Source organism: Vicugna pacos, chromosome 2 (genome assembly GCF_048564905.1).
Source record: "Vicugna pacos chromosome 2, VicPac4, whole genome shotgun sequence".
In the NCBI taxonomy this organism is placed as follows: domain Eukaryota; kingdom Metazoa; phylum Chordata; class Mammalia; order Artiodactyla; family Camelidae; genus Vicugna; species Vicugna pacos.
In genome coordinates this window covers 121,250,467-121,274,311 of record NC_132988.1, presented here as the reverse complement: position 1 = coordinate 121,274,311, position 23,845 = coordinate 121,250,467, and the positions used below count along the sequence as shown (strand labels likewise).

At 58.0% G+C, this 23,845-nt stretch overlaps 2 protein-coding genes across 4 annotated transcripts in view; one reads left to right on the top strand and one right to left on the bottom strand.

Annotated features, from left to right (window-relative positions):
• UVSSA (UV stimulated scaffold protein A) overlaps positions 1 to 12,299 on the top strand; it is a 29,063-nt gene extending 16,764 nt beyond the window's left edge. For 2 of the 3 annotated variants that reach the window (XM_072947414.1, XM_072947405.1), the window contains exons 9-14: positions 294 to 438; positions 854 to 979; positions 1,621 to 1,804; positions 2,200 to 2,311; positions 4,404 to 4,578; positions 6,018 to 12,299. In XM_072947414.1, the coding sequence (XP_072803515.1) occupies positions 294 to 438; positions 854 to 979; positions 1,621 to 1,804; positions 2,200 to 2,311; positions 4,404 to 4,578; positions 6,018 to 6,111 (836 nt within the window). In that variant the 3' untranslated portion in view covers positions 6,112 to 12,299. The remainder of the gene's footprint in view (positions 1 to 293; positions 439 to 853; positions 980 to 1,620; positions 1,805 to 2,199; positions 2,312 to 4,403; positions 4,579 to 6,017) is intronic. The other variant, XM_072947409.1, reaches the window with a different exon arrangement.
• Positions 12,300 to 19,813: 7,514 nt separating this feature from the next.
• On the bottom strand, positions 19,814 to 23,311 carry NKX1-1 (NK1 homeobox 1). Its single transcript, XM_072974515.1, has 2 exons — positions 22,843 to 23,311; positions 19,814 to 20,691 (listed from the first exon to the last, which is right to left on the bottom strand). Exons 1-2 carry the CDS (start codon positions 23,309 to 23,311, stop codon positions 19,814 to 19,816), a joined length of 1,347 nt encoding a protein of 448 aa, XP_072830616.1.
• Between the last annotated feature and the right edge of the window lie 534 nt (positions 23,312 to 23,845).

Sequence of the window (23,845 nt, the reverse complement as noted above, 5' to 3'; positions counted from 1 at the left end):
TGGGAGGGGCGTGCAAGGGTCCGGGGAGCCCAGACAGGCCAGCGGGCTGGGGAGCAGCGTGGGTGGGATCCAGTAGTTGCCTGCCCTGAGGACCTGGGCGTGGACGCAGCCTGCAGGTCAGTGGCCTGGTGGCCTTGATGAGATGCCTGCGTCGGGGCCGTATCTGGTGGGCAGCGGAGTGGGTGCTGTTGGGGGCCTCGGCACGCTTATATGTGGGATAGGGACATGGTGCCCTTGCAAGTCTGTCCGGGGTCATGGGACAGTGGCCAAGAACAGACATGTCTCTGTCCCAGGGTTGGAGAAAGAGCCATCTGCGCCAGGCCTGCAGGCGAGGAGGACAAGGACTGAGGAGGAGGAGGCGTCTGACCCCACCTCTGCGGCCGCCCAGCTGCATCACCTCCGGCAACACTTGCCTGTGCCCTTGCCCCCAAGCCCCAGGTGACTCCCGCACGCCAGCCTCTGCCCAGGCCAGGCCCACCTTTGGCCTCAGAGGCTGCCCTGCCTGCACACCTGGCCCGCAAGCACTGCTGTACTGGGGGAGGGGGTCCTCAGAGCTGGTGTGCAAGCAGCACGAGGTCCCAAGGCCCTGGGGTTTGAGGGGCCGACCACAGGGCACCCCCAGGCCCAGCATGAGGACTGGATCCATAGCCAGCTCCCCTTGGAGTCCCAGGACTGCCGGGCTTCTGAAAGGGGCTAGGCAGCTGCCCTGGGGCCCGGGCCGGAGGTAGTGGAGTTCACTGCTCCAGTGTGCTGACCAGGGCTGCAGCGGGCTGTGAAGGGGAAGGGCGGGTGGCCCTGGCCGGCTCCAGGTGCCGCGTCACCGAATCCTGCTCTGTCGTGTTGTGCTCTCCAGGGCACCACTGGGGCCAGAGGAGGCTGAGGCGCAGGCTGCAGCGCGGGCCCGGGCACCCGTCGTGCCCTTCGGGGTGGACCTGTGCTACTGGGGCCGGGAGCAGCTGCCGGCCAGGGAGATGCTCAAGTGAGTGCGTCGTCCGTGGTCCTGTGGGCCCTGTCCCGCTCCTGCCCTGGCCCGGGGTCTCAGCCTGGGTTCGGCCCAGCTTTGCTGTGGGCCCCCCGGGCACCAAGAGTGGCCTGAGGAGGCGGCCCCTCACATGTCCTGTGTCCTTTTCTCAGCTTCCCTGTCGCTCCTCAGTGGGACGTCCTGTGTTGTCCTCCCTGATCGTCGGGCTTCATGGTGGCCTGGAGGGCTGTCCTTCAGGGTCCGGGGTCCCTCCCGACCCGTCCCGCTCCTTCCAGCCTCTGCACCCAGGCCCTTGCCACGACAGCCCCGTGGTCCTCTGACTCGGACCTCTGCCTGGGCTAGGCTTCGCTTGGGCTCTGCAAGAAGTTTCCGGGAAGCCCCCTCTCTCCAGGGTCGTAGAGGAGAGGGGCACAGGCCACAGGCCCAGGCCGGGCTGGGGCAGCGTGTGGTGGGGGACAGGGGTGCCTGACGGCGCCCCCGCCGTGCTGGGTGTCTGCTTGTCCTGGGAGAACTCACAGGCCCGAGTGTCTTTGGGTTCTGCTCCCAAGAGGTCCACCCTCAGCTGCCAGCCTGGCTTTGCTGCTGGCACCGTCCGGTGGCGACTCTACAGTGATGCCAAGTCTCGGGTCTGCATGCAGGTCGGACTCTGAGCACCGCTTCTGGAAGCCCCTCGAGGCGGACGTGGGAGAGGACGGCGCTGCTGTGTCTGAGTCACTGTGGAGCCGCCGCATCCCCTTCGCGGGGCAGTTTGAGCCTGTGCAGCACCAATGCCGTGCTCCCCGGCCCGACGGCCGGCTCTGCCAGCGCCAGGACCGCCTGAAGGTGAGCCGGGGGGGCTGGGGCGTCTTGGCCAGCCCCCCCTCCACAGGATGGGCTCATCTGTGGCTGTGCCTGGGCTTCCTGCGTGGGCCGGTGGCCTGACACGTGGACACGGGACTTGAGACGCTCCTCCCCCATTCCTGGCCCCCACCTCCACGTGCACACATCCTCCTGAGCCCGCTCTGTGCCTTGCCCCAGCGTCTGCAGAGGTGGCCTTGTGCACTGGGCAGGGCTTTGGCCAGACTGACTCAGGCCCCAGACCCTCCTCCACTGCCTGGCTCCTTCACGGCCATGCCCGAGGCCCCTCCTTTGAGGGGTGTGTGGCTGGAGGGCGAGCCTGTTGGTGGGGAAGGCTGGTGGCCCCTCTGGCATCAGAATTCCTCTTTCCTTTGCCGCAGTGCCCTTTCCATGGGAAGATCATCCCAAGAGATGAAGCAGGACGGCCCCTCCACCCGGAGGACAGGGCCCGGGAGCAGAGGCAGCAGCTGCAGAGGCCAGCGGGGCGCCCGGGTAGGTCTGGGGGGACAGGATGGGGGTGGCACCATGTAAGGACACACCCGGACCCGTCAGTCCCCAGGGCAGCTCTGTGCCTGCACATGGTCACCTGCCGCCGCCTGCTGGTTGTAACTCATGAGTGTGGCCGGAACACTCTGCCTTCAGGCCCCTGCCCCACCAGGCTTTCACACGGCTCCTGATGTGGACACACCCACAACCAGAAACCACCTTGTTACCATTTGTTTGTTTGGAGTCTGGGTTCTTAATTCTGTTTTTAAGCAGATGAAAAACTGGAACAAGAAAAGTTAAAGATTGAGCCCCAGGTGGCTCGTCCTGGCACGTGCCGCGGGCTGGCGGCTGCCTGGCCCCTAGAGGGCCCCTGGACAGCTCGGCCCGGTGGTGACACGCAGAAGTGGTCGTCACTGCCGGCACACTCAGGGTGAGGTGGAGGGCCCGAATTGATGTGTCTGTGGTTTGTCAGAAGCAGGCTGGGGTCTGGAGACCCTGCAGTCCCAGGGCCCCTTCTGAGAAAGGCCCGGCTGGCAGGCCCAGAGCCCTGGGGGACAGAGCGGGGGGCTCAGGGGGTCACCGCTGGGCACCTGTCATTAGTGGGCTTCTTTCCTTTGTTGCAAGAGACAAGGATTTGGTTTCAGCCTCACACCCAAGGTCGGCGCCTGGGCCCCCGGGGCCTGGAGGGCGGCAGGGAGGGGCCTTGACCCGCTAATCCGCGGGGCGAGGCCTTCCCTGGTGGCTCACACTCAGGAGCAAATTAAGTGCCTATTTTTTGTGTCAGCCCTGAAGAGTATCTGGTTCTGCAGCCCTCGGTGACTTGTTAACAACAGGTATCGGGCTGGGGCCGCGGGCCGGCGCTGGCCAGTCAGATGTGAAATAGCATCTCTTTACTAACTACAGTATTGATCCCCACCTCCCTCGCAGGCCGGGCAATTTTCTTCTCCCTGGCGCGACCCTCGGTGACAATGCGCACAGAGCTCCGGGGCCCGTCAGCACGCAGGACGGCCACACGGCCCGGCTTCTATTGATTTTCTTCAAAGGCTTTTAAATTGCTCCTTCATTTTACTGAGATGCTCATTCCATCTCGACTGGGTGCTGGCGTTTTCCCGTTGTGTTTAAACAATTGCTCCATTCACCAGGTTCCTAAACTGTGACGCCTTCTCATTACTGGGAGATAAACTGTTTGGACAGTTTTCCTTAATCTTGGATTAATGGTTCCTGTATCTGGGTTGTGCAGCCCCATATTCCTTCACTTCAGATATCAACTTGGGAGGCCTCGCCATCTGTCTGGGCGCGTGGCTTCTCCCCTTGCTGGACGTGCCCGGCCCACGGCCCCAGCCCACGGGCCTCTTGTTTGCATGGTGGTGTCATCGGGGGCAGCAAGCCAGGGCTGGGGTCTGGGTGCCTGGGGGGTGCTGTGCTGTTACGTTGCTGACCTGGGTGCCTGTCCCGAGCCAGCTGGCTGGACAGACGCTGAATCTCAGGGATCCCTGTGTGGCCTTCAGATGCCCCCCACCCCTCCCCAGGAGCAGAAGCAGAGGCTGAGAGGGGAGTAGCTGCCAGGGCAGCGGCGGGGCTGCTGTTGGAACCCCAGGCTGGGAGCCCCCCCATTTTGACAGTTAATGCTGTGAGTCCTGGCAGACGGACACACTGACTGAGCTCTGGTGTAGCCTAGGGCTGGCGAGGCTAGACTCCGGGGCTGGGTGATGTTTGCTTCCCCACGGAGCTGTCTCCCGCTGCCCTGAAGGGCCTGGGCTGAGGCGGTGGTCCCTGCAGGAAGGGTGGGCTGTCTTCTGGCGCCTGCGACCAAGTTGTCTTCGGATAGATGAAGAGTCCCTGGCCCCTCAGCCTGGCTGACCCTGCTGCACACACCCACCGGCCAGCACACGGGTCTGGGGGCCATGGCCCAGCCTGGAGGCTGGGAAGCAGCCTATGTGTGGCTCTGCCCCTGGCCACCAGCTTCCGTGGCCTTCCTGCCTGACGGGTGGGTCTGGGGGGTGGCCAGTGGCCCTCCCGGCCCCCGTTTCAAGGAGGGGTCAGGGCTCAGGTGAGGTTGGTGCTGGGTGTCTTCTGAAATCTCGGGGTCTGTTTGCAGACTGGCAGGACCCCGAGTTCATGAGGGACGTGGAGGCAGCCACTGGGGTGGATCTCGGCTCGTCCAGGTCCAGGGGGAGAGGCCAGGGGAGGAGGAGGAAGCACCCTGGCCTCACCGACCTCAGGCGGCAGGCCGACACAGCGCGGGCTCGCATTGCCAAGAAGGTCTTTGCCAAGTAAGAGCCTCTCTGGGGTCCTGCCCCAGCCCCGGGCCTGGGTGTGCAGGAGGGGGGCTGACTGCACTCCCAAGATGTACCTGCGGCCAGGGCCCTGGCTGCCATGACCAGCAGGCCCCTGGGCGGCGGAGGGCAGGCGGGTGAGAGTGGAGGCTGGAGCTGGTCACCCTGAGGGTAATGAGCCAGCCTCTTCCCGAGGAGGGGCCTTTGCCAGCCAGCCAGTGAACCCGAGGTTCCCAGTGAGGGGCTGAGCCAGCCCTGAGGCTCCCCCTTGCTCGGCTGACCTCAAAGGGGTGGTCAGGGCCCAGGCGTGTCCATGTGGTGACTTCGGGGATGGCAGGTACCTCCATGGGTGGCGGGATGGTGGTTACTGCGCAAGTCTCAGCGCCAGGGAGCAGGCGCCTTGTGCTGCTCCAAGCACCAGCCCTGGGGTCCAGGCAGCTCTCTGGCCCAGCAGGACCTGCCTGGCTGGTGGTGACTTGGCGGGGCCAGAGTGGGGAGGCTGCTAGCCCAGCATCCTTGCTGTCAGGGGCTGAAGGAAGGCGTGGGGGCTTCTGATTAGAAACACACTTGTGGCTGATGCTCCTTCCGAGGTCTGCCCAGGCAGGTGCTGTCCAGGAGGCTGTCTTCTCGGGCCGACGCCTGGAAGGTGCTCAGCGCACCAGGCAGAGGAGGTGCCACCAGGGACCCAGCCTGAGTCGGGTGGGTCAGGAGGGTGGCTTCCTCAGTGTCCCGGCAGCTGTGGGCACTGCTTCTCACTGCTGGCCTGCTGTGCACGTCGGTGTCCAGAGGAGGGCCTGGCTCCCGGGCTCTGGGCATGAGGCTGGTTTCCTGTGGCTCAGCCACAGGTGCTGATGGGGCCCTCCGAGGGGCTCCTTGCAGGCAGCTGGGTGGCCTGGAGCTCTCCCTGCGGGGGGCCATGGGTGCCCCGGGAACAGGGCTGGCAGGGGGCCTCCTGGCTTCCCCAGTACTGCCTCATCCAGGCAGTGGCAGCGGTTGGATGGCAAGAAGCACTTGGTCTGCCTTCCACACCTCTCTGTTGCATGTCCCTCAGTGTTTCCCCGACACCAGATGTGCAGCTCTGGGCGCAGCAGGACTGAGTGAATCAGGCTTGTCCTGGCGGCCTTGCTCACCTGCTGCACGGGCTATGCCGTCATCTGGGGGTACAGCATGGCGCTGGCAAGACTGGGGTTCCTGGGAGCCACCCTCAGGGCTTGGAGTGGCGGGAGAGGTGCCAGGGCACGGCCAAGGCTACTTTCTGCAGCAGAGTCACGCACTGTGGTCTCCAGCTCTGGACTGGGATGCTCTGCCGGTTTCCGAGCTGTGTTGCCCATCCGCAGGGAGCCTGCGAGTGGTCTGTGTGCAGCAGCGCCCCCAGCATGGGTCCTGACCCCAGTCTGGGGCCTCCCCAGTCGCATCTTGCTTTGCTTTCTCTGCAGGGCGGCTGTGCAGAGGGTGGTCACAGCCATGAGCCAGATGGATCAGAAGAAGCACGAGAAGTTCGCAAACCAGTTTAACTACGCGCTGAACTAGAGAGCGAGGCTGGGTTTGTGGTCCCCTCTGGCCATCGGCTCCTCTTCTTCCCCTGCTGATGCACGAGGATGGGAAAGCAGGCCCAGGTCTGGGCAGGGACCGTGGCCGCTGTTGTAGCATGTATTAACGCGAGGAGGTGGGACACATGCTGATTAACACGCCCCAGAGGTGTGGGCTCTCCCCTGCGGGGTGGCCACTGCCATCTTGTTACAGATTTGCCTGCCTAATAACCAGGCTGGGCTCTAGCAGCCGTGTCCCCAGGGCATTCTGCACAGCCCGTGTGCTTGGTGACATGGATCAGAGTCGCTCAGCGTTTAGAATGACTGTGCAGCCCCCACCCTAGCTTCCCAGCCTTCCCCGCTGCTGGCCACTCAGAGGAACTCCAGGAAAACCCACGCTTGTGTCTTAAAGTGAAGGAGTGAACCATTCGCGGTTGGCACCTGTGGCATCTCACAGGTGTCCTGTGGTGGTTCCGCATCAGAATGCAGAGAACTACCTCACTCTGTTTCTTTAAAAGCAGCTTTATGGAGACTGAACTCACATAGCACAGCGTTTACTCCTTTAAAGCGTGGCGTTCAGTACATTCACGGTGTCGTGCACCCACCACCACTGTCTAGTTCTGGGACTTTTTGTTACCCTGCAAGGACCCCCGTTCACCCTTCTGCAGCCCTTGCACTGTCTGGTCTACATCTGCTTCTGGATTTGCCTTTGCTGGACATTTCCTATGAACTGAGTCATAACAACACGTGGCCTTTTGTGTCTGGCCTTCTTCACCGTGCTCCACGCGGTCAGGGTTCTTCATGTTGTAGCACGTGTCAGCGCTTCGTCCCTTTTATGCCGGGATGATGCTCCACGTAGGAACACACCTCACTTTGTGGTCCGTGCCCTGTGGACGTTCGGGTGATTTGCACTTTGAGGCTGTGATGAGTGATATCGCTGTGACCGCCCGTGCACAAGCTTTTGTGTTGGCTTATATTTTCACTTCTTTTGGGTTTATACCTGGAAGTGTAATTGCACAGGGGAGTCATACGGTAACTTTCTGATGAATTGCTGAGATGCTCTCCAAAGCAGCTGCACAGCTTTACACAATTTACATCATCACTACATCATCCCACCAGCAGGGAATGAGGGTTCCTGTTTCTCCATGTTCTTGCCAACACTTGTTATTGTCAGTCTTTCTAACTTTAGCCGTCTTAGTGGGTGTGAAACGGTAGCTCGTGGCTTTGATTTGCGCTTTCCTGATGAATGACATGAACATCTTTTCGTGTGCTTAGTGGCCATTTGTGCGTCTTTGGAGACACATCCAGATCTTTTGCCCGTTTTTAACTGAATTGTTGTTCTGAGGTGTCGGCGCACTCTGTATGTGCTGGGTGCTAGGCCCTTATGCGCGTTGCAGGCGTTTCTCCTATTCTGGCTCTCCACTTTCTTGATAGTGTACCTTGAACACAAGAACTGTGACTTTTGATGATGTCCAGTACATCGATTTCTCCTGTTGGCCACTTGTGCTTTTGGTATCATATCTAAGCAGCCAAGGCCTAACCCAAGGGCATGAAGCTGTGCCCTTATGTTTTCTTGTAAGAGTTTCATGGTGTCTTAAATTTAGGTCTTTGGTCCGTTTTGAGTTAATTTTTATATGTGGTTTAAAGCTTCCAGCTTCATTCTTTTGCATGTAGATGTCCAGGTCTCTCAGCATCATTTGTTGAAAAGGTTATTCTTTCCCTCACTGAACTATCCTCGTGCCTTTATTGATCATCAGTTGACAATAAATGTGTGAATCTATTTCTGGACTCTCAGTTCTCTTCCCTAAACCTGTGTGTCCTTGTGCCAGTGCGACCACGTCTTCGTCAAAACGAGTCCTCCATCCTTGTTCTTTTTAAAGACTGTTTCGGCCGTCCTGCATCCTTTGTGTTCCCAAGTAAATCTGAGTACCAGCTTGTCAATTTCTGCAAAAAAAGAAGGAAGGAAGGAAGAAAAGAAAAGAAAGAAAAAGAAAGAAAGAAAGAAAGAGAGAGAAAGAGAGAAAGAAAGAGAAAGAGAGAAAGAGAAAGAAAGAAAGAAAGAAAGAAAGAAAGAGAAAGAAAGAAAGAAAGGAAGAAAGGAAGGAAGGAAGAAAGAAAGAAAGAAAAAGAGAGAAAGAGAAAGAAAGATAGAAAGGAAGGAAGGAAGAAAGAAAGAAAGAGAGAAAGAGAAAGAAAGAAAGAAAGAGAGAGAAAGGAAGAAAGAAAGAAGCAACTGAGATTTTGATGGGATTATGTTGACTCTGGAGATGAGTTTGGAGAGTACAGTTGACCCTTGAACAACATGGGTTTGAACTGCACGGGTCCACGCATACGAGGGTTGTTTTAAATGGTGAATACTACAGTCCTGCACGGCCCATCATGCGTTGAATCTTTGGAGGCAGAATCACAGATATGGGGTCGGGGTGGGGCTGGGGGAGCAACTGTAAAGTCACACAAGGGTTTTTGGGTGCATGGAGACTCAACGTGCCTAACACCTACATTGTCAACTGTGTTGTCATCTTAATATTAAATTTTATAATTCCTGAACTTGGAATATCTCTATTTAGGACTTCTTTAATTTATTTTCACAGTGTTTTGTAGTTTTCAGTGTACAAGTTTTGCATTTATTTTCTTAAATGTATTCTTAAGTGTTTTGTTCTTTTTGATGCTGTTGTAAATGTGACTGTTCTCTGAATTTCATTTTTGGATTCTTCATTGCTAATGCATAGAAGTACAGCTGATTTTTTTATGTTGGTCTTTTGTCCTGAAACCTTGCTGAACTCACTCACTAGCTCTAATGGTTGTGTGTGTGGATTCCTTCTGTTTTCTGTGCACACTGTCATGTCATCTGCAAGAGAGATGTTTTGTTTCTTCCTTGTCAATTTGGATTTCTTTTGCTTCTTTGTCTCCCTTGGTTGCTCTGGGAGCCTCTGGTACAGTGCCAGAAGTGGAGGGAGAAGACACCCTTGTCTGGTCAAGCTTCCGGTCTCCTCAGTGAGTGTGATGGCAGCCGTGGGCGTTACAGGCGGCTTGTGTCAGACTAAGGAAGTTCTCTTAGGTTGCTAGTTTGTTGAATATTTTTGTTGTGAAGGGGTGTTGAATTTTGTCAAATGTCCTTTCTTCAGCTATTGAAATGATCGTGTGATTTTTGTCCTTTTTTCCTACTGATAATGGTGTAGTGTATTAGCTGTTTTCCGTGTGTTGAACCACCCTGCAGTCATGGGATAAACCCTGCGTGGTCAGTTTCAGTGGTTCGTGTATTTCTAGTACTTCGTCCACGTCATCTAGATTATTTGTTGTAATTTGTTGACATGCAGTTGTCCACAGTATTCCTTTATAACCCTTTTTGTTTCTGTAAGTTTGGTAGCAATGTCTTTCACCATTCCTAATTTTACAAGTTGGAGTCTTTTCTCTCTTTTTTAAAATTTTCTTGGTTAGTCAAGCTAAAGGTTTATCAATGTTATTGATCTATTCAAAGTTGCTTTTCTGTATTATTTTTCATTCTTCATTAATTTCCACTCTCATCTCTATTTCCTTTGGGTTGCTTTGGGTTTAGTTTTTCTTTTCTTTTCTAGTTTGAGTGGAAATGAGATCTGTCTTTTTAGTGTAGGTGTTTATGGGTACAAATTTCTATCTAAGCACTGCTGTAGCCTCATCTCGGACATTTTGGTATGTTGTATTTCCATCTTTATTTATCTCAAAGTACTTTCTCATTTCTCTTGTGATTTCGTATTTTACCCATTGCTTGCTTAGGAGTCTGTTGTTTAATTCCTATATACTTGTGAATTTCCCAAATTTCCTTCTGCTATCTGATTTCTGATTTCAGTCCATTTAGCCATAAGGTTTTTGTCTGCCGTCTTTCTGTTTTTCTGTGTGTCTTTTAAAATCTTTCTTCCTCTATTGCTTTTTCTTGTGTGTTAAGTTATTTAGCTCCCTTTTGTCTCCCTATTTTTTTGTTGTTGTTAATTCTTTCAGTGGTTGCTTTGAGGATTATAATGAACTACTTAATGCAGTCTGGTTTGGATTAACACCAACCTGGTTTCATTAGTGTTCAGACACTTTACTCCAGTGTAGCTCTGTTTTCTCCCAGCTCCTTTGTGCTAGTTTTGTCATACAAGTTGCATCTTAATAGCTTGCAGGCCCATGAACATAGTTTTGTGATTATTGCTTTACGTAGTTGTCTTAAATCCGGTAGGGAAAGGAAAGCTTCACAGACAAAATCGCATTTGCGCTGGCCTTTGTTTGGCCGTGTGGTTGCCGTTACTGATGCTCTGTATTTCTCTGAGGGTTTGGGTCCGGTGTCTCTCTCCTCGCCCTGCGGGGCTCCCTTCAGTGTCTCACGCACGGCGGGTCTGCTGGCAGAGGGTTCTCTCCATTTTTGTCTTAATCTCTCCTTCACTTTTGAGGAGTAGTTTTGCTGGGTACGGAATTCTTGGCTTAACAGTCTTTTTCTTCCAGCACTGCCTTCTGGCCTCTGGTTTCTGGTGAGAAGCCTCGCGCACCGTGAGCTGGGTTTTCTGGCTGGTTTGGGGTGCGCTCTTCACCTCCTGCTTTTGCCCGTCACCTGTGACGAGTCTGGTTGTGGGCCTCTGAGGGTGCGTCCTACTTGGAGCTTGTTCAACTTCTTGCACATGGAGATTGTTTTCCATCAGATTTGGAAGGGCTTTGGCCATTATTTCCCCAAGGATTCTTTCTGCCCCTTTCCCTCTCTCCTCAGACCCCCATCGTGTGTACACGTGTGGTTGACGGTGTCCTTTGGTCTCTGAGGCCCTGTTCATTTTTCTTCATTCTTTTTCCTATTTCTGAGACTGGAACTAGTGACCTGTCTTCAAGGTCACAGGTTCTTTCATTTGCCAGTGGAAATCTGGCGTTGAATCACTGTGGTGAAGCCTTCATTTCAGTTAACTGCACTTTTCAGTCCAGAGTTTCTACTCTGTTCCCTTCTGTGATTCCTTTCTTTTTATTGATGCTCTCTGCTTGGTAAAACTTTATTCTTATACTGCAGTTCTTGAGACCCGGTTTCTTTTAGTTCTTTAAACATACTTTAGCTGACTTAAAGTATTTGCCTAAGCTTTTGCATAGCTAAGGATACCATCAACAAAACAAAAAGACAACCTACAGAATGGGAGAAAATATTTGCAAATGATGTGCAGACCAGGGACTAATTTCCAAAATATACAAACAGCTCGTACACCTTAATATCAAAGAAACAAGCACCCCAATCCAAAAATATGCAGAAGACCTACACAAGCAATTCTCCAGTGAAAACATACAAATGGCCAATAGGCACATGACAAAGTGCTCAGCATTGCTAATTGTCAAGGAAAATGCAGGTCAAAACTACAATGAGGTATCTCCTTACACCAGCCAGAATGACCATCATTGAGAAGTCTGCAGATGATAAGTGCTGGAGAGGGTGTGGAGAAAGGGGAACCTCCGACACTGTTGATGGGAGTGTAGTTTGGTGCAGCCACTGTGGAGGACAGTATGGAGCTTCCTTAAAAAACTGAAAGTAGACTTACCATGTGATCCAGCAGCCCCGCTCCTGGGCATGTATCTGGAGAAAAATGAAATTCAAAAAGACACATGCACCTCAGTGTCCACAGCAGCACTGTTTACAACAGCCAAGACGTGGAAACAACCCAAATGTCCATCAGCAGGTGGCTTGGTAAAGAAGATGTGGTATGTATATACGATGGAGCCATAAAACAAGACTAAAATAATGCCATTTGCAGCAATGCAGATGCACCTGAAGATTGCCATTCTAAGTGAGGTGGGCTGGAAAGAGAGGGAAAAACACCATATGACATCATTTGTATGAGGAACCTAAAAAATAGTAACAATAACAATAAGGACCCAAACGGACTGCTGTATAACTAAGATGGCTGATCTCTTGAATATGTGTGGTCACATCTGACTGTCCTTTATGATTGGATCACCACGTTCTGTTGATTCTTATTTTGTGGTTGGCTCTATTCCTTTGATATCTATGTAAGTTTAAAAAGCTAAAGCTCTAATCTGTTCTTAGAAACAATGACCAGTACATGTATGTAAACTAAAAGAATGTGCAGTATGCTGTATATGTGTATTTACACGCAATATTATGTGCATGTGCAATACATGTGTATGTATAATAATCCAACATAATAAAACTGAGAAAGGGGGAAAATAAAGTATTTGTCTAGAAAATTCAGTGTGTGGGCTTACTCAGGGACAGTTTCTGTGGGCTGCTCTTTTCCCCCGGTGCATGGGACTGTACTTTCCCTGTTTCTTCTTGCGTTTCAATTTTTTTTTTTTGGTTGAAAATTGGACACTGTAAATAACATGATGTGATAACTCTGGAAGAGCCTCCCATCCCTGGAATTTGCTGCTGTCGTTGTTTGTTTGTTGAGTGTATTTCCTGGACTGACTCTGTAAATCTGTCTTCTGTCGTGCCTAGCTCAGCCACTGCGGTCGCTGCTTGGCCAGCTTAGTGATTAGCCAACAGTTGGGCAGGGATTTCCTTACATGCTTTGATCCGGTGGGTCTTGTGGTTTTGCCGACAAGCTGGGGGTGTGTGTGTGTGTTAGGCACACTTTCAGCACTCCTGCAGCCAGTTGCCAGCTCTGCCTTGGCCTTCATTTCATGAATGTTTTGATCTTTGCTACGTGAGAAAGTGGCACGTTGTAGTTTTGAGTGACGTTTGTCTTGGGAGTGAGAGTGAGCATTTTCACATTAAAGCAGTCACTGTTTATCCTGTCCTGTGAATTGTATCCGTGTCTTTTGCTCATTTTGCTGTTGGCAGATTGGTTTCTTTCTTATTAAGCTACAGAAGCTCTTTATTCATTCAGAAAACTAGCAAAAAAAAAAATAGCTGTACATGACAAGTCGCAAATATTTCCTCATTTTATCTTCTGATTTTGCTTATGTTGTTTTTCGCCCTGTAGATTTTTTTATGTAGTTGAATTTAACCAATCTTCCATGGCTCCTGAGTTTCGTATTCCTTCCCCAGTCAAAGATTATACTTAAAGATTCTGTCTTTTCTTCTAGTATTTCTGTGTGTTTCATTTTCATGCTTAACTCACTGATAAACTTACTGTTTATTTTGATACAAAGTTTGGCCCTGGAAATTCAGTTTTTTATTTTAAATAGCTGTTCTGTTGTCCCAGCACCAGTAATTAATTTTTTTTCAATAGATTTGAAATACCGCCTTTGTCATATACTGCTGTCCCCTCGCGCAGTGGTTCTACTTCCGAACATTCTGTTCTGTCCCATCAACTTGTCTGCCTATTTACGTTCCTACCATTTTAATGACTGGCTTTGTACCACACACTTGTGGCAAAGACCTCTTGTATTCCTGTCCTCTTGTATCTGGAGGTAAAATTAGAGAACTAGGAGTGAGATGGAGGAGGAAACGTGCTTTTATAAAATGTAATCCAGGATGAATGTATGACCGGTGCCCTTTGCATCCTCTCTCTTAATAGAATCTCCACGAGTGTTTATGAAGACACATGTCAGTGTGTTTCTGGCTGGCGGGGCCTGGGGTGGAGCTGGCTGGCCCTTCTGGCCAGTGGGTCCAGCAGACTGGACCTCGGGGAGCAGGCCTCGCCACTCTTGAGCCCAAGGCCCCTGTCAAGTGACTTGGTGCCCAGGGGGTCCTGGGGGTGGGCCCCACTTTGCTCAGAGGCCCCAGGTGAGGCAGAGGGAAGCTCCACCCCCTCCCTCCATGCCCTTAGCACCCCTCCCCACCTGTACTGGTCACATGTTGCTTGGGTCCCCAAGAGGCAGGAAGGGGTGGTGGTGGGGTGCCTGGGACTGTAGGGGGTTTGGAGCCAACAGGGCACAGCTGTACCCTGTGGACAGGAGTGCACCTGCATGCAGGAGAGCAGGGCCCCCCAGTGCAGGGCAGGCTGGGAAGGACCCAGGCCGAGAAAGACAGGCACGGGCGGGCGGGGCGGACTGCCTGAGGGGTGGTCCGTCCCTGTGCAGCTGCCTGGCCCTGCCCAGCTAGCCTGGCGCTGCCCAGCTAGCCCTGCCCACCGCACCTCTCCCTGAGCCTGGGCAGGCTTGGGAAAGGACCACTCCTAAGGGGCTCCTGGCCCAGAGGAGAGAGGGGCAGCTCTGCATCGCAGGCCGGGCTGCCGGAGTTTGCTGGGTAGGTAGGGAGCCATCGAGCACTCTTGATGGAGCGGAGCCAGGTGTGACCCAGGTGCACAGGTGAGGAAACCCCAGGGGAGATGAGAACCGCACTGGATGGCGCTGTAGGCAGAGCAGAGCTCAGACCCCAGGCTATGCACCAGGGGGAGGCTGTGCTGGAGTTCATTCAGCTGGCTCCATTCAGGAGGTCAGAGGGCTGGAGCCATGAGTGGAGGGGTTAGGAGTGGGGCCTCCACATGGGGCTGAGGGCTCTGGCTCCAGCCTGGGGCCACGGTGACTGCTGTAGGGCATGGGGTGGAATCCTGCCAGGCCCTTGTCCAGGCCAAACAGGTAGGGGCCGGCCCAGGGAGTGGCAGAGGGATGGCGGGAGAGAGGAGGGCAGAGCTGTCACGGCAGCGGGTGTCAGTCAGCATTGGCTCACAGAGCGGAAAACTGCAAGTAACGGTGCCTTGAGGACATGAGGGTTTAAATGTGCTTCTGTCCTAAGACGGTGCTCAGGCTGGTGAGGAGGCTGCATTAGCCATCGGGCCTCATCCCTTCCCAGCATCAGAGCCCAGGCTCTGCATCCCCAAGGCTACCTCTTGGCCCAGTGTAGCTGCTGGAGCTCCAGCCATCAGGAGCTAGGTCTGGGTCTGCAGAAAGGAGGAGGGAATGTGCCTCAGGCTCAGCCCTTTCCTGTGAGGCATCTTCCTGGGAATGCCTCCAGCAGCCCACTCTCTGCTGACATCATCTTGGCCAGAGCTAGTCACATGGCAGCGTCCAACTTCCCAGAAAGTAGGAAAAGTCTTTATCTTGGGGATAGGCACCCAGCTACCATCAGCCCCTGTGTCCTGTTAAGAGGGAGAAAGGACGGGTCAGTGCCCAGCAGGGGCTACTCCAGACGGGCCACTGCACAGGGCTGTCTGGATGGGGTGGGACACAGCATCCTGGAGTTATGGCCTGCCTGCAGGGTGGGGGAGCATGGAATGGACAGGACCACCACAGACATCCTACCCTTGCATCCCTGAGAGTGGCCTGTTTGACCCCTCCCTGCTGTTACCCACCTGCCTGTCCCCAGGTTTTGTGTCCAGCCCTGCCCTCCCCCATAGAGACACCACTCCCTCCATGAGGCCTTGCCTGCTCCTGCATGTGGCAAGGGAAGGTCCCCCCAATCTGAGTGACACTTCAGTGGCCCGGGATGGAGATCTCGATGCCACCCTGGGATAGGGGGCATGGTAGGTCAGGCTGGCTGACCAGGAGCAGGGGCACGTGGTCACCAGTGAGGAAATGCGGGAGTTGGGGGGTACCACTGGTGTGCGGAGGGCTGGGTGGGCTGGAGGAGCGGCCACAGAGGAGAGGACCGTGGGGACGGGGGCAGGAAGGCCAGGCTGGTGGGGAGCAGGAAGACAATGGTGTGGGTAGTGAGGTGGGGGAGAGGCGTGATCCAAGCTGGGGAGGAGCTTGGCTGGGCTGGTTGGGCTCACCCTGGCCTCTGCGGGACAGCGGTGGGTGCCATGGGTCCCTGAGCCCCAGGCTTTGAGGAGGGACCGGCAGCGTCCACAGCAGGGAGTCGCAGCAGATTTGTCCAGGGAGCTGTACGGATGGAGAGCTGTGCCAGGTGGGAGTGGAGAAGCCCAGGGGGACAGCGAGCATGGACAGCTCTTTTGGTAACTTTGGTGCTGACAGGAGGCCACACAAGGGGCAGCTGGAAGCCATACAGGGTCAGGTGGAGACACTAGAGTGTGTGGACGCTGATGCAGCTGGTGGGGGTGGGTGACACTGGAGGGAAGTCTGTGGCAGGACGGAGCAGGTGCCATGAGACTGCTGTGGGGGTGGGGCAGTGGGGGCGACAGTGAGGAGGGGTGGACACAGGGTGGGAGGTTGGCCAGGCGACCGTCCACCTGGAAGGGTGACCATGGCTGGTTAAGACACCAGTCCCCAACATGCCCAGACGGAATAGCTGGGTAGGTGGCAGGGAAAAGGCAAAGCTACTAGGGTACTTTGCAAGGGTGGCAGGTGTGCTAGCAGCCTCCACACCCATTCTCCCTTTTTTACCAGGACTGAGATGCCAACCAGGTGAAAAACCACATTTCCCAACCTCCCTTGACTAGGAGTGGTCATGTGACTAGGCTCTGGCCAATGAGATGTGAGCAGCTGTGTTACGTGGGCTTCGGGAAACCTCCTTGAAAGGGAGGGTGGTTCACCTTTTCTCCCTTCCTGTTTGCTGCCTGGGATGCGGATGTGATGGCTGGAGCCTCACCCTCCATGTGGGTCCATGAGGATGAGGGCCCAGCCCAGCCAGCGTAGGGTCGTGGAGAGCTGAACAGAGTTGGTTCTCCAAGGACGCTCAGAAGGTGTCATAGTTGCCCAGGGCCACCAAAGGCCAGCATGCCCTCACACAAGAGAAAATAAACAATCTCCTCTCAACTTCTGTTCATTCAGATTTTCTCTCTCATGCAACCAAAGCCAGTCCTAACACACAGCAGGGGACCCACAGGGCTGGGCACGAGGAGGGGTGGAGGGCTGGGCACGGGGTGCTCTGTCTGACTGGGCTCAGTGGTCCCTGGGCAGGAGCTTGGGGGTGGCGTGGGGAGGGGAGCTTTCCAAGGAGGCCTCCAGGTGAGCCTGTGCCTTTCTCATTCCTCTGATGTGACGGAAACTCCGTGGGTGCCATTCCAGGATTGGCGGTGGATGCTGTCTGAGGGCAGGACTGGTCCTAGGGACTGGAGGGGGGCCTCCCCAGAGTGCACTCACATTCTGGGGCTGAGACAGGCCTCATGGCACTGACACCAGGGTGGGACCATGGGGACAGAGGTACCAGCAAGGCCACCACTCACCTCTGCCTCTGGCTCAGGAACCCCAGACTGAGAACTGGGTGGGCAGGGGGGTCCCAAAGCCTCGTGGGAGCAAGGGTCGGGGGGCTAGCTTCAGGTCCCTGGGGGAACAGCCCGAGGAGCCAGCACCCCCATTCCCCCCAGGTGCCTAGCGGATTCTGAGGACACTGTAGGACAGTGAGCTGGGGAGCTGGGGCTGGAGCTGGGCCTGATCTGGGCGCCTCTGAGAGGGAGCAGGGGCACCCAGGCTGGGGCCAGGGGTGTGGCTGCCCCCAGCAACACCATAACTGCCCTGGCTCTTTCCTCCCAGGTGACCACATGCAGTCAACCACAGCACAGATGCCCCAGGATAGGGGTGTGTGTGGGGATGCTCTGATGGGCTGACACAGGTCTATACCCACAAGGGCCCAGCACACAGTAGGTGTGCCCCCAAGAGGGACTGGAACAGCCCTGAGCGCCCTGTGCGTGCCTGGCACGTGGCCTGCTGTGTGGCTGTGGTAGCAGCTCGGGGCTGAGTTGGGAGCCTGAGATGGAGCAGACTTGGTGGTGGGGCGATGCTTCCCCGCACCCTGGCCTGAGCCGGGGTTGGTGTTGGAGGGTCCAAAGGTGTGGCCGCTGTGTTTCTGGGTGACCCTGGGGAGTGAAGGCAGGATGTAGGGTAGAGAAAGGGAGGAGGCCAGGGCTGGCACATCTGTCTGAAACTCCCTCCCTCCTCCTCCCCCCCTCCCCTGCAGAGGACGTTGAAGGGCCAGGCCTTGTGGAGGGGTTGCAGGTGTGGCAGGAAGAACTGAGGAGTGCCATCTCCCCCTTCCTCTCCCTCTGTTCCTGCAGGCCCCGCCAAGCTCAGAGAAGTGGCTTAGGGGCGGGGTCCTTGGCCGACAGACCTGGCTCCTACAAGGTCCTGATGGGTGTGTCTTCCTCCACAGCTCCCAGAACTGAGGTTGTGGCTTCCTGCCTGGCAGCCTCTGGCGTCTGCTCCGGCTAAGTGCACAGTAATGCTGATGATCTGCTTTGAGGCCGAGAGCCTTCTGGAATCTTCTGGGGCTCCTCTGTTGGCCATCTACACTCTGGAGGTCCAGGCCTCAGTGATGAAACCAGGGATGTCCCCACCCCACCGTTCAGCATCCATCCTATTAGATTCGGGGACACACGGGCTGCCCACAGGTTGGGTGGTGCTGTGCAGTTTGGATGGGGACTGTCCAGCCCCTGGGCTGGTAACCCAGGAGGGTTACTTAGAGAATTTCTGTGCTGATCAGGAGAGTAGAGGAGGGGGTGGCTCATGGGGTGGGACCCGGCTCTGTGGCAAGTGAGGGGCAGCCTGCCGGAGGTCCAGGGGGCAGGGTTGTAGCACTGGGCAGAACGGTTCCAATGCCTTGGCCCTTCCCATGTGCCCAGTGGTCGGGCTGCTCCTCCCCTGCCCTTTGCCTACCAGTGATGGCGGAGGTGCCCCTTCCACTCCCACCCAGCCAGTGGTCTTGCTCCCAACCCCAGCCTCAGCTCCAGCCTTGCCCACAGTGGCTGGTGATGGCTGACCAGCTCAGGGACGAGTCTTTCTGAGAGCCTGCTCATTGCACACAGAGGACACCTGGAGGGGGCGCGGGCTCAGTGTGGCTGGCCCCTCCGCGGGCGTAGGGGTGGGCCATGGACCAGCTACATGGCGAGGCAGGCCCAAAGCCCCACCAAGTCGTCTGGCAATGTATGAGCCCACTCCAGGGCAGGGTGGCACTGCAGTGGGGACCCCTCATCCCTGCACGGCAATGCCCGCATCCCCGCGCTCGAGCTCGGCTCTCACATCCAAGCAGCTACCTGGCCGGGCACCACTGCTTCTGGCTGCCCCAGGCTCCCAGGTCTCCAGGAGCCCGAGTGGGGACCTCGTCCAGAGCAGGGCTGCGGGCTGGGAGGAGAGGGGGCCGAACTGGACTCCTGCAGGCTGGGCTTAGGGTCTTGCTCGGGCACTGTTGGGCAGGCGGCTCAACCCGGGCCAGCACCAGCTTTCCTCCTCTGGGAAGCGGCAGGAGCTCCCTCCTCATGGTGCCTAACGGCGGGTGCACCCAACAGGAGCCAACGCTGGCTGGCTTGGCGCTCCGGAGTGGCAGAGCTGAGGGGGAGTGGGGCTGGAGCGTGAAGCAGGGAGAAGGGAAGGGGCGGCACTGCCCTCGCCCTCACAATCCTGCTAGGCTCTCCCTACCCCCAAGGTCTCCTGAGGCTACTTGGAGTGGGGAGAGGATGTCCCCGAGGCTACGGGGCCTGGGGTAGGCAAAGGAAAGGCGTGGGGACACAGGGCTCTTGGAGGGGCCTCAGCCCACACAGCCGCTGAAACGTGCACCCAGCCCTAAGCGGGTGGGGGGACCTGGCACCCCAGGACAGGGTGAGTTTGGCCACGGAACACCGGGGAAACTGGGGCCCAAGCCCCGTGCTTGGTCAAGCATCGCGGGGCGCCTGGGCCACGCCGATGTCCCCACGAAAGGGCAGTGAGGAGGACCCCGCCAGGGCGGAGAGGGAGCCTGGGGGTGGGGGGCGGGCACGGCCTCCTGCGTTTTATTGATTGAGTTCAGCAAAGTGCTTCTGAGAGGCCCGAGGCTCGCGTACAGTCGTTTATAAATTTAAAACTCTCCTGTAGCAACCGGCTATATACAGAGTCGGCGACCGCAGCCTTACAAAAGAGCCGGCCTGCGGGCACCCTCGAGTCCTCGGGCCGCGGTCTCAGGGGCGCGAGAGCTGCACGGAGCTGCCCTGCCCGGTCCCCAGCCACACTTAGAGGTGCGGCGCGTAGAAGGCCGGCGCGCCGTAGGTCTGCGAGCCCAGCACGAAGGGCGAGAGCACCGCCGGGCTCGACAGGAAGGGCAGCTGCGCGGCACACACCAGGCCGCCAGGGCCGTGCGCTGGGTACCCGGCCGGGCCGTGCATGGCGAGCGGTGCGCCCATGGGCGGCGACGGGCTGAGCGGGCTGAGGCCGCCGGGCAACCCCGCGCCGGGCCCCGAGCCCGGCCCCGGTCCCCCGCCGCCGCCGGTCGGCGCGCTCGTGTCGGCGCCCGGGTTCTGCTTCTTCCACTTGGTGCGGCGGTTCTGGAACCAGATCTTCACCTGCGTCTCGGTTAGACTCAAAGACAGCGCCAGGTTGAGGCGCTCGCACACCGACAGGTAGCGCGTCGCCTTGAACTTGTTCTCCAGCGCCACGAGCTGCTCGTAGGTGAAGGCGGTGCGAGCGCGCCGCGGCTTCCCGGACTTGGAGTCGGAGCCCGTGCGCTTCCGCTTGGGCTTAGCCGCCGCCGCCGCCGCCGCGCCCTGCGGGGTGGTCCCCGCGCCCCCAGCCGCCGCCGCCGCCGCCGCCGCGGTCCCCGGCGGGCCCGGGGCTCCGGGCGAGTTCCCGCGAGGGCCGGGGGCCGTGGTTTCGTCGACGGCGCCGAGGGGCGTCTCAGCCTCGCCCTGGCAGCCCGACCCGCGGGCCCCGAGGCTGCTGCCGCCTCCCCGCGCCTCCGTGCTGCGCACCGCCCCCGCCTCGGGCGCCTCGTCTTCGTCCTCGTCGTCGTTGGGCGCCTCGTCCCCGCTGTCTGCGCTCGGGCTGCGGCCACCGCCGCCGCTGCTGTAGCCGTTGGCCTCGGCCTCGTCCGCCTTGCAGGGGTCGCCGGCGTCTGCGGGCGGGGACGGGACAGTTAGGACCCGGCGCCCTCCCTTCCGCTCGCTCCGCCCCTCCGGCCGGCTTGCTTCCCGCAACGAGTCCCTTTCCTGTGTCCGTTGTTTCTCTTCGTTCATTTGCCGCAGCCCCTTTCCCCTAGCTTTCTTTTCCCTGCTCTCTTCTCTCCTTTCCTTCTCACCCGCCCGCCCGCGCTTCTCTCTCGGCCCCTTGCTCATTCCTTCTCTCCAGAGGCTCTCGGGCCCGCCACCTCCGGAGCCGCGCGCCTTTGCCCGAGCAGAGCGGGGCAGGGCTGCCGGTGTACAAGGAAGGAGAGATCCCATCGATCTGCGGGGCAGATACAAACTTAATTAAACTCACTTTGTGTAATGTACAAACTAGTTAACGGCCATTTAATTTATTTCGGCATGTATTACCCTCCAATTATGGCAAGGCGTGGGGCCAGCCAATTACTGGGCATTTACGAGCCGGCAGGAGACCTGGGAGTGGGGTCGGAGCTGAAGGCAAGGAGGCGACTTCTGAGGACCAAATTCACCGCCCTCGCCCCCATCCCTTCCTCAAGACTTGGGGCCCCATAACTTGGCCGCCCTTGGCCTTTCCGCTGAGGCCCCAGTGAGTCTGGGCTGGTCCTGACTAGGAGGTCCTGACTTGGCCTTGTCGGTGGTGGTCCAGAGCAGTGCTGAGACCAGCCAAGATGGGAGTTCCCACCAGCTGTCTGAGCAGCAGCTCCAGATCCTCCGAGCAGAGGACCCTGCAATTTGAATCTTAGAAATTTGGTCAGGGCCTGGGGGTGCCTCTGTGCAGCCCCTGTTCCCACAGGTGGTCACAGAACCATGAGAGAAGCCAGGGCAGGTGCCCTACACAGAGCCACCCAGCCGGACACTAAGGCCACTGTCAAGTTGAGAACCGAGGAATAAAGGCCAAATTTAGTCCTGGAAGGTTCGTCCAGGGCGAACACAGACGCCGTACGGAGGCCAGCAGGGCAGGTGTCCTGGCCCCCATCCACAGCCCTTAGCAGGAGCGGGGACCATTTCCCAGGTGACCCTGAGAGCGCCTTGCCACCCAGAGGAGGGAGGGGACCTGACCCAGCTCCCTCCCTGAACCACCAATAAACTGGGCCTTCTGCCAGGGATGAGTTCCCCACTTGAGTGGAAGCTCGGGACAGAAACTCCCAGAACCCTGGCCAGGCCAAAAGCCCAAAGGGTTCCCCCCAGCCAGCGGGGGTTTGTTCCTCCCTCATTTCGGCCTCACCCCGGGGAAGCCCAGGGCAGGTGCCCCAAGGCCCCTTGCCCGAAAACAGCGGCCCCAGCCCTGCCGGCCCTGCATACCTGTCCCTGCTAGGCAGAGGGCCCAGGAAGTTGGAGGGAGGAAGGGCCGGGGGAGGGGGCACCAAAAGCAATCAGGAGCTGGTCGAATGCAATCCTCGATCAATAGCGGCCCCTAATAAGTGTAATAGGTTTTAATCGAGTAATTATCCGAATTTTGACCCTATAATTTAGATGTTCGGGGGGAGTTTGCAAGGTGCTTGAAAGAGATATGCATGCAGCCGTAATGGGATATCGACCCGGCCGGGGGCGCGGGCCGCCCCATTACCGGCCGCTTTCCGCCGCTAAGCACATTTCCCCTTAACTGTAATCGAAGGGATTTAATTGTTTTTCCAGAGATAACCAGCGTTTTGTCACAATTAGTCTGATTCGTCAAAAAAAAAAAGGAAAGAAAGAAAGAAAGAAGGAAAGAAAGAAAAGAGAGAAAAAAGAAAGGAAAAAAAAGGAAAGGAGGGAGGCAGGCCTCGGGAGGCTGCGGCGGGAGTGGGGAGGTCCTCGGCCAGCAGCTCCGCACGATCCCCCCTCCTCCGCCACCTACTAGTCCCCAGTGCCAGAGACGCGCGTCGCCAAACCCGGGCCAGCCTTACAGCACACACAGCCTTGGGCCCGGCCCGGGGGAGCCATTCCGGGAGGCACCGGGTGGTGCGGGTCCCGGAGTCCGGGTCGAACGGAGGCCGCGGGCGGGCCGGTGCGAGCCCCGCGCGCTGCGAACTTTCCACGGAGCCTTGGCACCCGGCCGGCCAGGTTCGCCGAGGGGCCCCGGGAGCGTCAACGCGTAGACGCGGCCTGCCCCCGCGACCCGGCGCCGGCCGTGTCCTACTCACGCGGCGACTCAGCTCCGGTGCCGGGTCCAGCTCCTCCGGCGGCGGCGAGGGCGCGGCGCTCCAGCTCCTCTGAGGGCGGCGCGCGTCCCGGGGCGGCGGGGGCCTGGGCGCACGGGGCCGGGGCGCATGGGGCACACGCCGAGGGCGCAACGGGGCCCAGCAGCACACAGCGGCGTCTTCTGCTATTGAACTTATTGGGGTCCAGGATGTCCAACACCGAGAAGGAGGTGGGGCGCGGTGGCGGGGCAGGCCGGGCCGCCCCAGCCCCCTCGGGTGCCGCGGCCACCGTGTCGCTGGCGGCGAGCGGCGGGGCTCCGGCCCGGGGGAAGGCGGGCAGCTCGGCGCGCCCGTCCATGGCGTCCCGCGCGGCGGCGGCGGGAGCGGGTGGTGCGGGCCCCGGGCCGGGCCCGGGCGGCGGCGGTGGCAGCGCGGGGCCGTCCCCGGGAGCGACCGGGCCGCTTGCGCTCATGCCGGCCTCCCGCCGCTCCAGCCGCTCGGGCCCCTCTGGCTACTGGGCTCCCATCCCCCGCGGCCCGGGCGCCGCCGCACGGTCTAGCGCAGGCGGCCGCGGCCCGGCTGGCTCTCGGTGCGGCCCCCTGCTCGGCCGCTGCTGCCTGGCGCTGCCTCCACCGCCGCCTCAGGAGCCCGCCGCGCCCGGCCCGCTCATTTATGGCGGCCCCGCCGGCGGCGCCCACGCGCCCACTCGCTGCACACACGTGCGCCCGCAGGCGGCCGCGGGGCTCCGCCGCCCTCGTTAGCGCGCGCGCCTAATTGGCTGCGAACGGTCCCGGGCGGAGGAGGCGGGCCCCTCACGGGACGCACGGATGGAGGCCTGGGTCCGACCGACAGACGCACAGCCCGGAGCCGGAGTGCGGTCCGCAGAGAGGCTGTCGCGGTTAGCGGCGTTTTCGCTGCGCCTCCGCTCGTCCGGAAACGGAGCTCCCGCCTCCCGGGTGGAGGGGGAGGAGACAGCCCCAGCTTTAAATAATTGCGGGATCAATCT

Coding starts and splice junctions, on each gene's coding strand:
- NKX1-1 (XM_072974515.1), bottom strand. CDS start 23,311: ATGAGCGCAAGCGGCCCGGTCGCTCCCGGGGACGGCCCCGCGCTGCCA. Junction 20,692..22,842: donor CACCGGAGCTGAGTCGCCGC/GTGAGTAGGACA, acceptor CCCCGCCCGCAG/ACGCCGGCGACCCCTGCAAG.